The 17,065-nt window shown below is 21.0% G+C and overlaps 2 protein-coding genes across 4 annotated transcripts in view; one reads left to right on the top strand and one right to left on the bottom strand.

The window, feature by feature from the left end:
• Positions 1-17,065, bottom strand: part of LOC122499272 (aquaporin-like) — a 240,862-nt gene that overhangs the window by 52,517 nt on the left and 171,280 nt on the right. The window lies entirely within an intron of this gene.
• The window catches only part of LOC122499270 (protein couch potato), a 101,221-nt gene that overhangs the window by 44,323 nt on the left and 39,833 nt on the right, over positions 1-17,065 (top strand). For all 3 annotated transcript variants that reach the window (XM_043607521.1, XM_043607520.1, XM_043607522.1), the window contains one exon: positions 14,945-14,998. In XM_043607521.1, coding sequence (XP_043463456.1) covers positions 14,945-14,998 — 54 coding nt within the window. The remainder of the gene's footprint in view (positions 1-14,944; positions 14,999-17,065) is intronic.

Below are 17,065 nucleotides of genomic sequence, written 5' to 3'. Positions count from 1 at the left end.
CAGAAAAATTGTTTGCCTGCAAGTGCATTAGAGAAAATTGCGAGAGTTTTTTTTCGAAAAGAAATAAAAAAAAAAAAAAAGTTCTGTTCGCGTGAGCCGAATGATAACAAATTTTACAGTGTCTTGTATAATTATCAGAAGGTTCGAAAACGATTCTAATTTGTAACCCTTTTTCCTTTTCTCTCTCTCTCTCTCTCAAAATGTCATAAACATAGGTTAGGAAATTCCTTTGTTTTACTAGCTTCTCATAGAAAATTATGGTTCCATGTTTGGAATTCTATTGTGCATATATTTTGCAGCAACAATGAGAGACATTAACTCCATTTATATGTAGGAGAATAATTTTGTGTGCTGTAGGTGTTATTTTGTGTGAGGTCGAATTCTCAGTGAACAAAACCCTCAAAATAGTTTTGTGTGAAAATCAACGAAATTCGATGCGAAACAGCATCGTGTCTCCTCTCTCTCTTCCCCCTCGTATGCAAAAGTGGATCTACTCTTTTTTTTTCTTTTTTTTTCTTTTTTTCTTTTTAGATTAGAGAGAAGACTGTGCTTTGGTATTAAAGGTCTCAATTTCGGTTCGAGTGTCAACGTATATATCAATGGCTTAACATTTGTAATTTAATTCCTAGTAATTCCGCACCTTTATTTTCAATTTTAATTTATTTCACTGGAATTAATTGGGAATTAACTATAATTAACTATAATAATTTGATTGTTCTTTCATTCATTCACTTTTTCTGTCCCTCATAATCTGAAGTTGTCTTTTTATTTTCCATTATTTTTCTTCATGAATCACAATTTTTTTAATAAAATTATTATTTTGTTTTAGAAAAAGAAAAAAAATATTTGCAAAATTTCTATTTTTAATCTTATTTTTGAAACATGATTTTCCACAGGAAAAAAAAATTTCAAATTCAAATCTTTTTTAAATTAAACAATTTATAAAAGTATATTTGTTATAAAACACGAAGATATCGATTGCTCCGAGTCAAAGACTCGGAGTGATCGATATCTTCATGTTTTATAATAATTAAAAATTAAATTATTTTTATTTAGAATGTAAAGAAATTTCAATTATTTAAAAAATTTTCAATTATTTGTTTATAAAAATTTAATTATCATGAAAAATTTTCCTTCTTTAACAAATAATTTTTACATTATGTTTGATGGAATTCTGATAAATTAAAGCATTTATTATCAATATTTAGTGAAAACAGAATCAATTATTGTCGGAGAATGTATATATATTGAAATTTACTCTGTAAATGAATTAAACCGCTTATTTTGCCAATCTCGAAACTGAAAGCGATTTCACAAATTTATCAAGTTTAATCTCTGAATTTTCATACTCTATACTTTTGTAACATATTGTTTACTTTCAAATTAATATTTTATGATGTTTCATTCATTGTTTATATTTTCATTTTTTTTTTCGTTCTTTATTCTCGCTTATAAATGGAAAAATATAAAGCAACTTTTCAAATATAATTAAAGCAATTGTATTTTTTACTTTTCATTTTTTATTTGTTTTGCATTCATTTTTCATTCATTTATTATTCATTTTCATAGTTTTATTCGAGAAATTAATATATAAATTGAATATTTTATGCAAATAATTTAAAAAAAATAAATATTAAATAAATATTAAATAAATATTAAATAAAATTGTAACTATAAATAATAAATTTAACATATGGAACGTATGTTTTTCGCGTACAATGTATTTTTATTATACAATAATTTTATTATATGGAAAAAAGTAGAATTATTTTTCTAATAAGGGAAATTAATTTTTCTTCTATAATAAACGTGCAATTTAATATGGTATATTAATGAAAAAAAAAAATAGTTGAATGAACATTTTAAAAAGAAAGACTGACTGGATATGTAGCTAACGATTTGTTGAACTTGTTCATCCGTGAAACGGATGGCTTTGATCAGCCAGTCGTTTTCCAGCAGTGTAATCAACGTTCTGAATGAGTGTAATTGAAACCAAAATAATAATGATGATACAGGTAATCACATTGCACAGCTAACCTTCAGACTATCAAAGATTTTTGATCCTTTTGATTACCAATAATATCTGCATTATTCATTCTATAAACGCATATTTGTGCCATTAAAGCTTACGTAACAAATTGTTTTATTATAATATCCACATTAGTATTATCCATTGTATATATTAGAGAAAAAATGTACTTGCATCATATTTAACATTTTTTTTTGTCATTTTTCAGAATTTTAAAACATTTTTCTCCACTCTTTTTTAACTCTTTTAATTGTTTTAATTATTTTACTATTTTTTAATTGTTTTTTTTACTATTTTACTATTTATTTTTTTTTTTTACTATTTTCCTATTTATTTTTTCGCACTCATCTACTAAAACCTACTATTTACTACTTTTTTACGTTATGCTACGATTTCAGTACTTTTTTTTAGATTTCAGCCACTAAAAGCTACTATTTCTGTTTGTTTAGAATTTCCACTACTTTAAATTCGCTAATACTAGAAATCAAAAAAATTTTCTTAAAACTTGTAATCAAATTCTTTAAAAATAATTTATTTTCAAAAAATATTCAAAATTCAATTATTTTTCACAAAATTTCCCAAAGGAATTCAATTACTTAAAAAAATTGATAAAATTCATCCGAAATTCAATAATTTTCATAAATAATAAAATTTCCACAGGAATTCAATTAATTTAGAGTAGCATTTTTGAAAAAATTTCGAAAAAATCAATTATTTAACAAAATTTTTATACAATTCTTTAAAATAATTCAATTACTTTCACATTTGGCATAGAAATTCAATTTTATAAAAAAATTTTTGATAAAATTCTAAGCAAAAGTTCAACTATTTTTATAAATAATAAAATTCATCGTAGATATTTCAATTATTTTTATAATACTATTTTAAATTAATTAATTGAAAAATTCAATTATTTTCACCAATAAAGTTTTTCACAAAAATTCAATTATTTAAAATAAAGTTTGCAAAATATTAATTATATATCGAAAAAATTAATTATTTAAAACAATGTTTATAAAATTCATATGAAGAATTCATTTATTTTCAAAAATAACAAAATTTTTTACAAAAATTCAATTCTTTTTAAACATTTCATTGAAATTTTTCGCAATAATTCAATTATTTTCATAAATAATAAAATTCTTGTCAGGAATTTAATTATTTTTGAAAATTTTAAGAATATTCTCTGGAACAATTAATTTATTTTCATAAATAATATAATTCATCGCAGGATTTCAATTATTTTAATACAATTTTACAGGAATTGTTCAAAAAATGTAATTAATATTAAAAATTTAATTTCAATTCTTCGAAAAGTTATTTTAATAAAATTCTTTGCAAAATTAAATTATTTTCATAAATAACAATATTCATCACAAGAATTCAATTATTTTTTAAAGTAATAAATTTTTTCCTGGAAATTCAATTATTTTAAAAAATTCTAATAAAATCGTTGGCAAGAATTCAATTATTTTCATAAATAATAAAATTTCCACAGGAATTCAATTATTTAAAATAAAATTTTCATATTTATTATATTTCGACAAATAAAATAATTTAAAACAATGTTTATAAAATTCTTTGCAACTATTCAATTACTTTTAAAAATATCAATATTTTTCACAGAAATTCAATTATTCTTTTTCAACATTTTAATAAAATTTTTCGCAATAATTCAATTATTTTCAAATATTTTAATAAAATTGATCGAAAGAAATCAATTATTTTAAATACAATTTTAATTCAATTCTTTTGAAATAATTCAATTATTCTTTTAGATTTTAATAAAATTCTTCGCAAGAATTAAATTATTTTTCTAAATATTTCAATTCTTTCACGAATAATAAAATACGTTGCAGGAATTTAATTTATTATCATCAGGATAAGAAAGAAGTAAATATTTTTGATGAAAATTAAGAAAAAGTAAGAAAATTAAAATATTGAATAAAAATTAAAAAATTAAATTTTTAAGAATGGAATTTTTGTCAGTTTTGTGAAGTGTCTAAAACGAGTATTTTTTGGTGTCACGTGTCAAGTTTAATTTTTCCATAGCTACATTTTTACTACTTTTTTTTAGTTTGAAAGCTACTTTTTTAAAATTAATTATTGAGTGCGAAGTCTAATTTTAACTCTTTTGAACTATTTTAAGTCTTTTTATCTCCTTTTTGAAAATGACCATTTTTTCGAAAAATGATTTTCAAAAAATGATAAATTTATTAATTACAGTACATTTGGGGAAGAATAAAATTTGAGCATAATATTTTTCATCACCGTAGATAAATTATTGTTATCTAGGAGCGTTAAAAATATAGACAAAGGATAATGAAAACAATGGAGTATAAATACTAATCTCTAAAGAACTCGTTCTTTTCATTGAGCTTTCTGATTTCCTGTGTAAAAAATGGGTCCGAAATTGAGGTTGCTTAATAATTGAGGCCTCGACAGGAAGTGCATCTCATGGCTAGATGAGTATGTTAATCATCTTGGCGATTAGGGACAAAAATAGTTCAAGACTCATAAGAATGAAATACATAAAGTATTGCGTCTTTGTAAATCTTACGAACTCTACTTTTCTAGCAGCTTTTTTTGTTCTTTTGTCATTAAAGAACATGACTCTAAATATTACTGAAAAATATTATTCAGTCTAAATATTATTTTATTACAATAAAACTATTTTATAACAGAAAGTAAATTTTACTACAAGTTTTTTAAGTAAATTTTATACTTACAATAAAAAATAAATTTTACTAAAAAGTATTAATGCAGAATAAATTTTACTCAAAAGTATTAACTCTTTGCCGTTCATATGTTACGAAATGTCGTCTAGAGTCCTTTTTGGGGGAACAGCCAATGAGAAGAGGCGTTTATGCTTGTGTTGATAAGTTAGTTATGTGTGAGAATGTAAGTGTCTAAACTTGCAGTATCGTACCTTCTCAAAATTGGAACCCATTTATATTTTACAATAAATTATATTTAATTATACTAATTGATCACTAAAAATACGATTTTTTGTGTAAAGTGTAAATGTATATTTGCAATTTATTACAATTTAAAAATGGTAAATTTGATTGTTAAAGACTTTTATCAAACATAAATATCCTATGTAAACATAACCTCAAAATCAAACTAACATTCGGTTCTGATATTTTCCACGTGATTCAACTGTCAAACTGCTTGTTTCTGAGGTGGGGAAAACTAATGTACGGCAAAGAGTTAATAAAGAATAAATTTTACTAAAAAGAATTAATAAAGAATAAATTCTACTAAAAAAATACTGCATCCAATCTGATTTTCAAATGAATAATTAAATTAAATATCGAATTGTCTTATATAGCAATTGAAATTAATATTTAATTTAATTGTGAATTTGAATTCAGAATTGAAATAGTAAATTAATCGGAGAGGGAGTATCATTCGTTTATTAGAATCGTAAATTGTTAAAATATGTTCAAGTTCCATTTAGCACAAACACAAATTCGGAGAGAATACTCTTATGCGAACATTATTGAGTTTAAATGTGTGCCGTTCACTAGAGAGCACTATCTGACAGAACAATAGACATCTTAAGTGCCACCATAATTGACAAGTTGTAGTCGTAATATTACTGTATTACCATGTCATACTTTGCACATTTATGGCTTCAGACTTCAACAATCGCACAGAAGGTTGTGTCTTAATAATTCTACTTGTCATTAATCCAATATCGTATTTACATTCTAATTATGCCATATTTGCAATAATAATAAATTACTCATATTATTATTATTATCATTATTTATTGTTATTAATATTATTATTATCATAATTATTATTATTATTATTATGATTATAATAATTATTATGATTATTATTCACTGTCAACATAAAAAAATTGAATTTTTTCTATTTCTAACAATAATTTATTTAAAATTACTTAATTCTATTGAAGAACTGCCATAAAGTTATTACTTATAAATCATTTAATAAAGTATTTTTTTGAAAAATTTTAATTTCAACTTTATTGAAATTAATTTCAATTTTAAAAAATTTATCGCAATTCTTTGAACGAATTAAAATTCTTTCCAGAAGATCAATTATTTTCAAAAAATTTCATGAAATTCATTGTAAAATTCAATTATTTTATTTTCATAAATAATAAATTCATTCGAAGGAAGTCAATTATTTTCATAAATAACAATATTCATCACATGAATTTAATTAATTTGAAATTTTTTTTATAAAATTCAATTATTTTCACAATTAACAAAATTCATCATAAGAATTCAATTATTTTTCAAATTAATAAAATTTTTCGCAGAAATTAAATTATTTTCAAGAAATGTAAAAAAAAAAAAATTGTCAACATTTCAATTATTTTTATAATTGAATATAGCAAAATTCTCCGAAAAAATTCAATTATAAGTGAATTATTAAATATTAAATAGGAAGTAAATTATTTTTATAAATAACAATATTCATCACAAGAATTCAATTATTTTCAAAAGATAATAAAATTTGATTATTTTCAAAAATTTTTCTTAAAATTCATTGTGAAATTCAATTATTTTCATGAATAACAATATTCATTACAAGAATTCAATTATTTTTAAAATTCAATTATTTTATTTTCATAAATAATAAATAAATAATAAAATCAATAAAATCATTCGCAGGAAGTCAATTATTTTCATAAATAACCAATATTCATCACAAGAATTCAATTATTTTCAAAAATTTTTCTTAATTCAATAATTTTTATATGTATTATTTTAATAAAATTTTCCAAAAGAATTCAATTGTTTCAAAACAATTTTGCCAAAGTTCTAGACGAATATTTAAATATTTTCTGAAATAATGAAAATTTCACAGGAATTCAGTTATTAAAAATAGAATTTGCATAAATTTTTCGAAAAAATCAATTGTTTGAAACTTTTTTTTTTATAAAATTCTTCTTAATTATTTTCATAAACAATAAAATTCATTGCAGAATTTTAATTATTTTTAATACAGTTTTTATTCAATTCCTCGAAAAATGTAATTATTCTTAAAAATGTTATTAAATTTCGTCGAATTAATTCAATTAATTAAAAATTTGTTTTAAAATTATGTATAAGATAAAGAAAAATTAAATTATTTATGTTTGTATTAAAATAATTGAATTCTCATAGAATTTACCAATAAAAATTGATTTAAAAATTAATTTCAGTTAAAGTTTTAGATAATAATTGAATTCTTGAGAATTTACTAATAATTGAAATTTTTAGAAATAATTGAATTTTGTAAAGATTTCAAATTAAAATCTTTGAAAATTTGAATTTTTCATATTTTTAATTAAAAATTCTTTGCAACTAATTTTTTTTAAAAAGCTTAATCGAAATTTTTTAGAATTATTTCAAGTTGTTAATTTTTTATTTTCTAATGTATAATATTTAATTGAAGAATTTCCGAATTATGTCAATTTTACGTAAAATTAAATTGTAAACAAATGGATTGAAAAATTCTGAAATAAGAACTTTTTCAAAAATTATTAAAAATAATTGATTTAAAGAAGAATTTTTTTTCAAAATTGTAGAAAATTATAATCGAATTTGAAAGGATTATAATAATTTTTGAAGAAGTTACACTAAAAATATTCTTATATTATAATATCAAATAATGTTATCACTCGGTCACCTTTAATTATTTATATTTATAGAATTTCAAAAAATTTGAATTAGAAATTTTGAAAATTGAAAAATGGTAACTAAAATTTAGAAATACTTGAAAATACTGTCGTAAGTTTTAAAATAAAATGTTAACCTTTCCCTGGTTATTTGAACTTTATCTTTGCTTAATAAATTCAGCTTGGTAAAAAAAGTTGACTCCCCTCATTTTTATTCAGGAGAGAATAAATCTTGCAATTATTATTATTTTTTTCTTTTTTTTTTTTTTTTGGAGGGGAAAAGTTTCCTGCTTTTGAGAAAACAGTTGCATTTATTTTGAAACTAGGTTGTCTAAGAGCAGAAAGTTGCTGCGTGGAAATGAATGAAGATACACTACAAACTGACACGAAGTCTACGAACTCTGTAATAATATGTTTAATGTGCTCAATTTTCTCATTTACCCGCGCGTGCCTCTTTGCTTAAACTGTATATATATATATATGTATATTTATCATATGCCCCAGCTCTTCCCACACGCGGAGAGTAATAAAATCTAATTAAATTCGTATAAAAATCATTTTTATAAAACAAAATATTTCTAATATCATAAATGTTTCTTTTAAAATTAAAAATCGTTAAATAAAAAAAGTGTTTACAAAAGTGTCTCATCGGAATAATTTCGAGTAATTTTTTTTTTTGTTTTTTGCTAATTTTCCTTTTATTATAATTTATAAATTAATTAGTTTTTTTTTGCCATAGAATTTATTTTATTTTCAGGATGCTAGAATCATTTGAATTTTATATCGTTGCGTGCACGTTGTTCCACCGCAATCTGTCCGAGTTTATATACATGCTCACAGATCGTGATTCGTGCAAGATTCTGCAATTATGCAATTCGTTGTAGATTATCTACGAACCGCAGCTCGATTTACTATATCCCATGGATTTTTTTTCTTCCAAACACTCAAATATATTTTTCAATTAACCGCAAAAACCAAAAGTTCTCCGCCTGAGAATCTAATTCGCACCAAAGTGAATAAAATTTATCCATAAAATTATTTTCAATTTTCATTTTCAATTCATTAAAAGTGGAAAAATTCATTAAAAAACAAATAAAATTTTTAAAAAAATCACATCGCAAATAAATTAAGAAATTTAATTAAATTAAATAAAATTAAATAAATAAAATTTAAAATTAAATATAAATAAATAAAATTTAAAATTAAGTTTAAATAAATAAAATTTAAATTTAAATAAATTAAACATATTATTTTATTATTAAATTATATTCCGTGGCTAAAGTTCATAAAAGAGAATCGTGGTTGAGAAAGAAAATTAGAAAAAAGTATTTCTCAGTTTCCGTTGATTTATTAATTTCCCGCATATAGTAATATTATGGTATCCGCTCGATATTGATTATAAATGATTTTTTTTTTTTTTTTTTTTTGCATTTCAATTGAAATTGAAAGATAGCGAAGGTTTCGCATTATTAATACAATCGTTTGAATAGGTTTAGACCTTCGCAATAATGGCAAGAACATTTATTTTATAGCTTGTTTCTAAACGATATTGATTATCTGATAAAGTAATTTATTTTCTTTTCGGGCCAACACGTTGAAAGTCGTCTGACCGAAACTGACTAGTTCCACTTGTGTACTACTAATCTACACTAATTTCAACTCTCAAATAATCGCAATCCCATAAAAAAAAGCCTCGCCTCTCGGATAACATCAAAATCAAATCACGTTACACTGAAAAAAAATTTATTTGATGCAAAATCATAATAAATAATAAAAATAATAATAATAATAAATAATAACAATAAATAAAAATAATAAAAAATAATAAAAAATAATAAAAAAATAATAAAAAATAATAAAATATAATAAAAATTAACAAATGAATAAATTTTATTATTTTATATTTTATTTATTATTAAATTTTATCTCCATATAAAAAAAACTTAATTATATTTACGAAAATCAATAAAAAAAACCGTTTCAATAATTATTAAAGAAAAAGAATAAAAAAATTACCGGTTTGGAAATAGTGACGCAGACGAGGAATATACAGAAAAGTATATGGGAAAATTTTTTAATTAATTTTTGAGAAACACTCGCTTTATGTATATATATAAAAATGTAGAAATAAAGAAATAATCCGCGTAATGAAAGAAAATGGAAAATTTAAAATCGAATTATGCAGTTGTGTCACGTGATTATTTGATGAATGTTACATGCTTCAAGGCTTTTATCGCATTTTGACGGTTTCGGTAAAACCAATTACATTTAGACTATGCCAGTTACAAAGGTAATTTTCTTCAATTTTTAATACCGTAATTTTATTTCTTTATTTATTTATTTTTTTTTTTTTATACGGTAATTTTATTTATTTTTCCATGCCCCAATTGCGCATTTATTTGACATTTTTTTCCTATTACATTTTTATGGAACAATTTAATCAGGTAATTGAGAAAGTAGTCTATATCGTATAATAGAATAAGAAAACAATTCAATATAATAATAACTAATAATAATAATTGCTAATATTAATAATAGAAATAATTTTTTTTTGTTTTAAGAGGAGCTTAATTATAAAATTATTCAAAAACACCAATAACTTCATTTTTAAATAAATATTTAATCATTTTTATTTTTCCATGAAAATTCTCCCCATAAAATCAATTATTTGAAGAAATTTTAATAAACTTCTTTTCTAAAAATCAATTATTTTTATAAATTATTATTTCAATTCTTCTCAGGAATTTAAGTATTTTTAAAAGTTTTAATAAAATTCTTCAAAAAGTTTTCAATTATTTTCAAAAATTATTATAAAATTCTTTAATTATGTTCCAAAATTTACGAAAATTCTCATAAAAATTTCAATTATCTTTATAAATAATAAAAATTTTCTTCGAAATTCAATTATTTAAAAAAATTTTAATAAAAATCTTTGCAGAATTTCAATTATTTTTGGTACAAATTTTTATTAAGTTCACGAAAAATGAAAATTATTCTGAAATTTTTTTTTTAAATTTGTCAAGAAAATTCAATTATTTAAAAATATGTTGATTAAATTCTTTCTGAAAATTCAATTCTAAGAAACATTCAATTATTAAATACTAAATTATAAATTCCATCATTTTCAAAAATTTTAATAAAAATCTTTGCAGAATTTAAATTCTTTATGAAAATTCAATTTTAAGAAACATTCAATTATTGAATAAATTATTTATTTTCATTTTATTTGTATTTAAAAAATTGAATTCTCGAAGAATTATTTAATAAAAATTAATTTAAAAATGAATTTGAGTTTTAATTTTAGATAATAATTTAATATCAAAAGCATAGTAGCATGGATTTTTAGAATTAATTGAATTTTGAAAAGAGTTCAAATTCAAATCTTTGGAAATCTAAATTTTTCGCACTTTTATCTAATAATAAAAGAAGAATTGTAGTTAAAAATTCTAGAAAATATTAATTGAATTTAAATGATGAAAATAATTTCGAAGAAGTTAGAGTAACAATATGGTTTGAATACTTATTGTTATTTATTGTTATTTATTGTTATCGATTGTTTTTTATTTATTTATTTATTTATTTGAAAACAATTTGGAATCAAAAGCACTAACTTTTCATGAGGACAGAAATATTTCGATTATTATCACTATTTTTATAAATTGTTTTAATTTGATAACTTTTTTCACAGCATATTTTTGAGTGCTAATGAATTTAAATGTGTTTTTCTTTTACTTTTTTCGTGAATTCGTAGAGTTTATTTTCTCCTCGATGCCAAAAGTTTTGAAAGGCTTCATATAATCACACTGCTAGACGGTACTCAATACTTGGAGGACATTTTTCAAATAGATGTAATCCAGTATTATATATACTTACAACTGTTTAACTATAAAATCCAGAGCTTTCTTTTTATTCTTTCAGTTGTTTCATTTCTACTTGGCTTAACTTATTATTTATTTAGCGTACGGAGAAAAGGTTCATGTCAACAGGACAAGAAATAAAAGAAGAATTGAATTTATTCTTTTTCAAACTACAAATAGATATTAAAAAAAAATCCTTTTGCGACAAGTGAACATAAAAATATTGCAAATATTAATTTATTATTAAAAAAAACCCCAGTTTTATCTAATATCAAATCAAATATTTATCAAATATTTCTCAAATTGAGACAAAAAAGAAAAAATTGTTTCGATGCAACAATTTTTTCCTTTTTGTCTCAATTTTTTTTTTATTACCTTATTTAAAAGTGGTGAAGAATTTGTAAAAATTTTTATTGGAACTTTTTTTCCCCCATCGAATTTTTATTATCAGTAAATGTATTTCAGATTGAATATTGCGAAGTATTGCGAAGCGCAATAAATGGAAAAAGAAAATCTGTGTAATTTTGCAGGTACATTTTCTACAGGTAAATTACCTTTCGGTCGAAGATTTGATATCGATCTAAAAAAGGCAAGAACAATATGCAAATCTGCGAATAGTTTAAAATTTATGGATATTTGCGAATCGATAGAATACTTACTTCCTTCCCTTTAGAAGTAACTCCATTGCGTTTATCTTTGGCTTTTATACGATGCGAACGTAAGCTGCTTATCGTTTCGTATTTTATGAAAGCATAAACTTTATAATATATAGTATTATAATGTATATAGTTTCAAAACCTCACTGACAATCCACAAAATGTACCTGCGAGCAACTGGTATTTTTTTAAAAGCCAAATGAATTTTTAATTATTTATAATATTTATAGTCTAAATATTAAACATTTAAAAAGAAGTTACTAAATATTAATATATATTTAGTAAACTAAAAATTACTAATTATTTGGTAAACTGAAAATTACTAAATATTTGGTAAACTAAAAATTACTAAATATTTGGTAAACTAAAAATTACTAAATATTTGGTAAACTAAAAATTACTAAATATTTGGTAAACTAAAAATTACTAAATATTTGGTAAACTAAAAATTACTAAATATTTAGTAAAATAAAAATTACTAAATATTTAGTAAAATAAAAATATATTCAGCAAAACTAGTACCTATATTTTATTTTTAAAAAATATATTTAGTGAAACTAGTGTATATTTAAAAAAAAGAAAAAACCCACTCGTTGTAAATAATTAGGTAATAATAAAAAGTCGAAAATTAAAGTAAAGAATAGGCTGCATAAAATTCTCGGAATATGTTATAGATATTTTTCATACGTAATGTGTGGTCGCAAAACCCCAAGTAACGTGAGCCTAGATATTAAAATGAATAAGTACAAGGAAAAAAAAAGTTTTATGAAAATACTAAATAAGAGTAAACTCAAGAAGTAGTCGCTTTATAAATACTTTTTTTTAATTAATATTACATTACTATTTTTATATTATACAACTTTCAAGAACCCCTTTTCTTTTAAATAGAATGACAAATTATCAGTTATACTTAAATTTTTAATTAATCTAATTCATTAGAAATTATTTTTTTTAAATTCTTAAGAAAAATTCATTACATTTAAACGTTTTAGTATAATTTTTTTCTATTGAATCCAATTGTTTGTAAAATTTTTAATAAAATCCTTTCAAAACATTCAATTATTTTCAAAAATTTTAATGTAATTCTTCGTAACAATTCAATTATTCTCATAAATAATAACATTCTTTTTAAGAATTCAATTATTTTTATACATTCTAAAGTAAAAAAAAATCCATGTTTTAAAATGTTCTAAAACATTCAATCATTATCAAATGTTTGATAAAATTCTTTCTAAATTTCAATTATTTTCAAAATTTTCAATTAAAATTCTTAAAATAAAACTACAATATTTTCTCGAAATTTAAAGAAATTCTTCGGAAATTTTTATAAAATTCTTCGTAAGAATTCAATTATTTTTACAAATAATAAAATTCTTTTCAAAATTTCAATTCTTTTTAAAAATTTTAATAAAATACGTTGCAAGAATTCAATTATTTTGAAAAATAATAAAACTCATTGCAGAATATCTACTTTTCTTACAAGTTTTAATAAAATTCGTTCCAAGAATTCTTTTATTTTTTGAATAATGAAATTATTCTTATAAATTCAATTATTTTAAACAAAATTTTCATAAAATTTTTGAAAAAAATTAATTAATTTAAAGGATTATTAATAAAATTTGACGCAACATTCAATTATTATTAAGAAATTTAATAAAATTCATTGAAAGAATTCAATTATTTCCATAAATAATAAAATCTTGATAGGAATTGAATTAATTAAAACAAAACTTTGATAAAATTGATTATTAAAAAACATTTTTATAAAATTCTTAACAAAAATTCAATTATTTTTATAAATAATAATATTCTTTTCAAGCATTCAGTTCTTTTTATAAATAATAAAATTCCTCTCACAAATTCAATTCTTTAGAAAAATTTTAATACAATACGTTGCAAGAATTTAATTATTTTTATAAAAAATAAAATTTTCATAGGAATTCAATTATTTAAAATACAATTTTCATAAAATTTCTGGAAAAAATAAATTATTCTAAAAGATTTTTATAAAATTCGTCACACGATTCAATTATATTTATAAAAACTTTCATAAAATTCGTTATGAAAGAATTTAATTATTTTTATAAATAAAAAAATTTCCACAGAAATTCAATTATTTAACACAATTTTCATAAAATTTTAAAGAAAATCAATTATTCAATGAGATTTTTATAATATTCTTCACAAAAATTCAATTATTTTTACAAATAATAATATTCTTGACAGAAATTCAATTATTTTTATAAATAATAAAATTTTCATAAAAGATTGGAAAATATTTTTGATATTTGACTGTTTGCATTGTGCTTTGAAAATTATCGGGTATTTAGAGGTATTTATTATAGATGTTAAGTACATTAATTAACGGGAATGAAAGCTCTGTGCTTTAACTTAATAAACTAATTTACATCCTGGTATATGGCTCATTAACAGTAAACTTAATATTATGTGTAAAATTACAAGAATCTTCTCTAAATTATCATTCTGTCTTTTTGTACAAATTGTATGTCGCTAGTTGTAAATAAATTTGTATTCATTTTAAATTTAAAAGTTTTTAATTTTAAAAGAAATTTTTAATGAATAGAAGTAAATAAATGTTGAAACTAATTTCAAATTAATATACAAATGAATTTTAAAAGAAATTTTAAATAAATAAAGAAATTTCTTGTAATTTTTTATTTTTTATTTTAGTTGTTTATTTATATGTGAATAAATAAATATATGCGCTTTTTTTAATCACAATTTATTATTTTTGTTTCAGGGTTATGAGGGTTCACTCTTAAAAGTCACAAATAAAAATGGAAAAACGGCATCGGTGAGTACTTCATTTGCCATCGCAATTAGGAGTAAATTTTAAAATGTCATAAAGAGCTTATTTATCTTTTAGAAAATAGAAAGCTCTTAAATGGGCAGTAATTATATATTTCCTCCTGGAAATGCAGGAGAAAAGAGAATAAGAATAATTCCTTGTTTTCATATTACCCTGCTGTCAATTAAGGAATTAAAAATTCCAAATTGGTTGACGGTATGAATGACCTTTTATATTTTTTTTTTGATGAAAATTCCACTAAAATTGAAACTGAAGAATTCGTGTATTTTGGTCTAGTTTTTAAAAAATAAAATAAAAAATAGAATTATGCCGTTTTGCTGAAAGCTTTTCCAGGATTTTAAGAGGCTAAAAAAAATGTTTAAGGAATTTTTTGGGGTTGAGTACCGGGAAAAAAGATTATGCAGTGACCAAGTTTTTTAATGTGATTTTTATTTGTGGCCTCGCGGTCTCTGGCACGGTTAGGTACAAGTCTAAAAATCAATACGAAACAGTTCACGACCTGTTTGCTTTTCCTCGTATCATTTGAATTTTCTGAATAATAAGAAATACGGCTTTTCTTTTCCTTTATCTAAATTAATGCTTCTTAAATGAAATTTAAAACTATACATTCACTCTTTATACAAAACTAATTTCCCGAGCACAAAGAAGTTTCAATTTATCGACTGAAAGCGTATGATAAATAATAAATTAAAATACGATAATAATTTAATAGAGGATAAATTAAATTTTTTCCTTTCTTTGAGAGTTTTGGAAAAGCAATTCAATCGCTGACAATCTTCCAGGCAGAGCTGTTAAAAATCATAATTTTTTTAAAAAATCAAAACAAATTTGATACTTTTCTAAATTCAATTATTTTCAATATCTAGTATTTTAATAAAAAATTTCCAAAAAGAATTCAATTATTTTTATAAATCATACAATTCTTCTCAGGAATTCAATTCTTTTGAAAAATATTAATACAATACCTTGCAAGAATTCAATTATTTTTATAAATAATAAAATTTTTACAGGAATTCAATTATTCAAAACACAATTTTCATACAATTTTTCGAAGAAAATCAATTATTTAAAAAGATTTTTATAAAATTTTTCACAAAAATTCAATAATTTTTTAAAATAATAAAAACTTTTCAAGATTTCAATTCTTCATAAAAATTTTAATAAAATACGTTGCAAGAATTCAATTATTTTCAAAAATAATAAAACTCATCGCAGAATTTCTATTTTTCTTAAAAATTATAATAAAATTCTTTTCAAGAATCCAATTATTTATTGAATAAAATTCTCTGGAATTCAATTATTTAAAACACAATTTTCATACAATTTTTGGAAAAATCAATTTTTTTAAAAGATTTTTATAAAATTCGTCGCAAGATTCAATTAGTTTTACAAACTTTAATAAAAATCGTTGAAAGAATTCAATTATTTACATAAATAATAAAATATTGACAGCAATAGAATTATTTAAAACAAAACTTTCTTAAAATCAATTTTTTAAAAATTCTTTAATAAAATTCGTTGAAAGAATTCAATTATTTTCATAAATAATAAAATTTTCACAGGAATTAAATTATTCAAAACAAATCTTTCATAAAATTCTTCGAATAAAATCAATTATTTTTATAAATAATAATATTCTTTTCAGGAATTCAATTCTTTTTATAAATAATAAAATTTTTCTCAGGAATTCAATTATTTTCATAAATAATAAAATTTTTACAGGATTTCAGTTTTTGTTAATACAATTTTAAATAAATTCCTCGAAAAATGCAATTATTCTCAAAAGTTTTATTTAAAATTATTCGGAAGAATTCAATTATTTTTAAAAAATTTTAATAATATTTTTCGTAATAATTCAATTATTTACAAAAATTTTGATATAATAGCTTTTTATGAAAAGTCAGTTTCAGGAAATATTTAATTATTGAATAAATTATTTAGTTTCGTATTTAAAAATTGAATTCTCGTACAATTTTGTAATAAAAATTTATTTAAAATTGAAATTCCATTAAAATTTCATGTATGAATTGAACATTAGAAGCGTTATACTGT

The sequence above is a fragment of the Leptopilina heterotoma genome, unplaced genomic scaffold, assembly GCF_015476425.1.
Source record: "Leptopilina heterotoma isolate Lh14 unplaced genomic scaffold, ASM1547642v1 Lhet_166, whole genome shotgun sequence".
NCBI lineage: Eukaryota > Metazoa > Arthropoda > Insecta > Hymenoptera > Figitidae > Leptopilina > Leptopilina heterotoma.
Note: the sequence above shows the minus strand (reverse complement) of the source record. Positions and strands in the feature narration are given on the sequence as shown.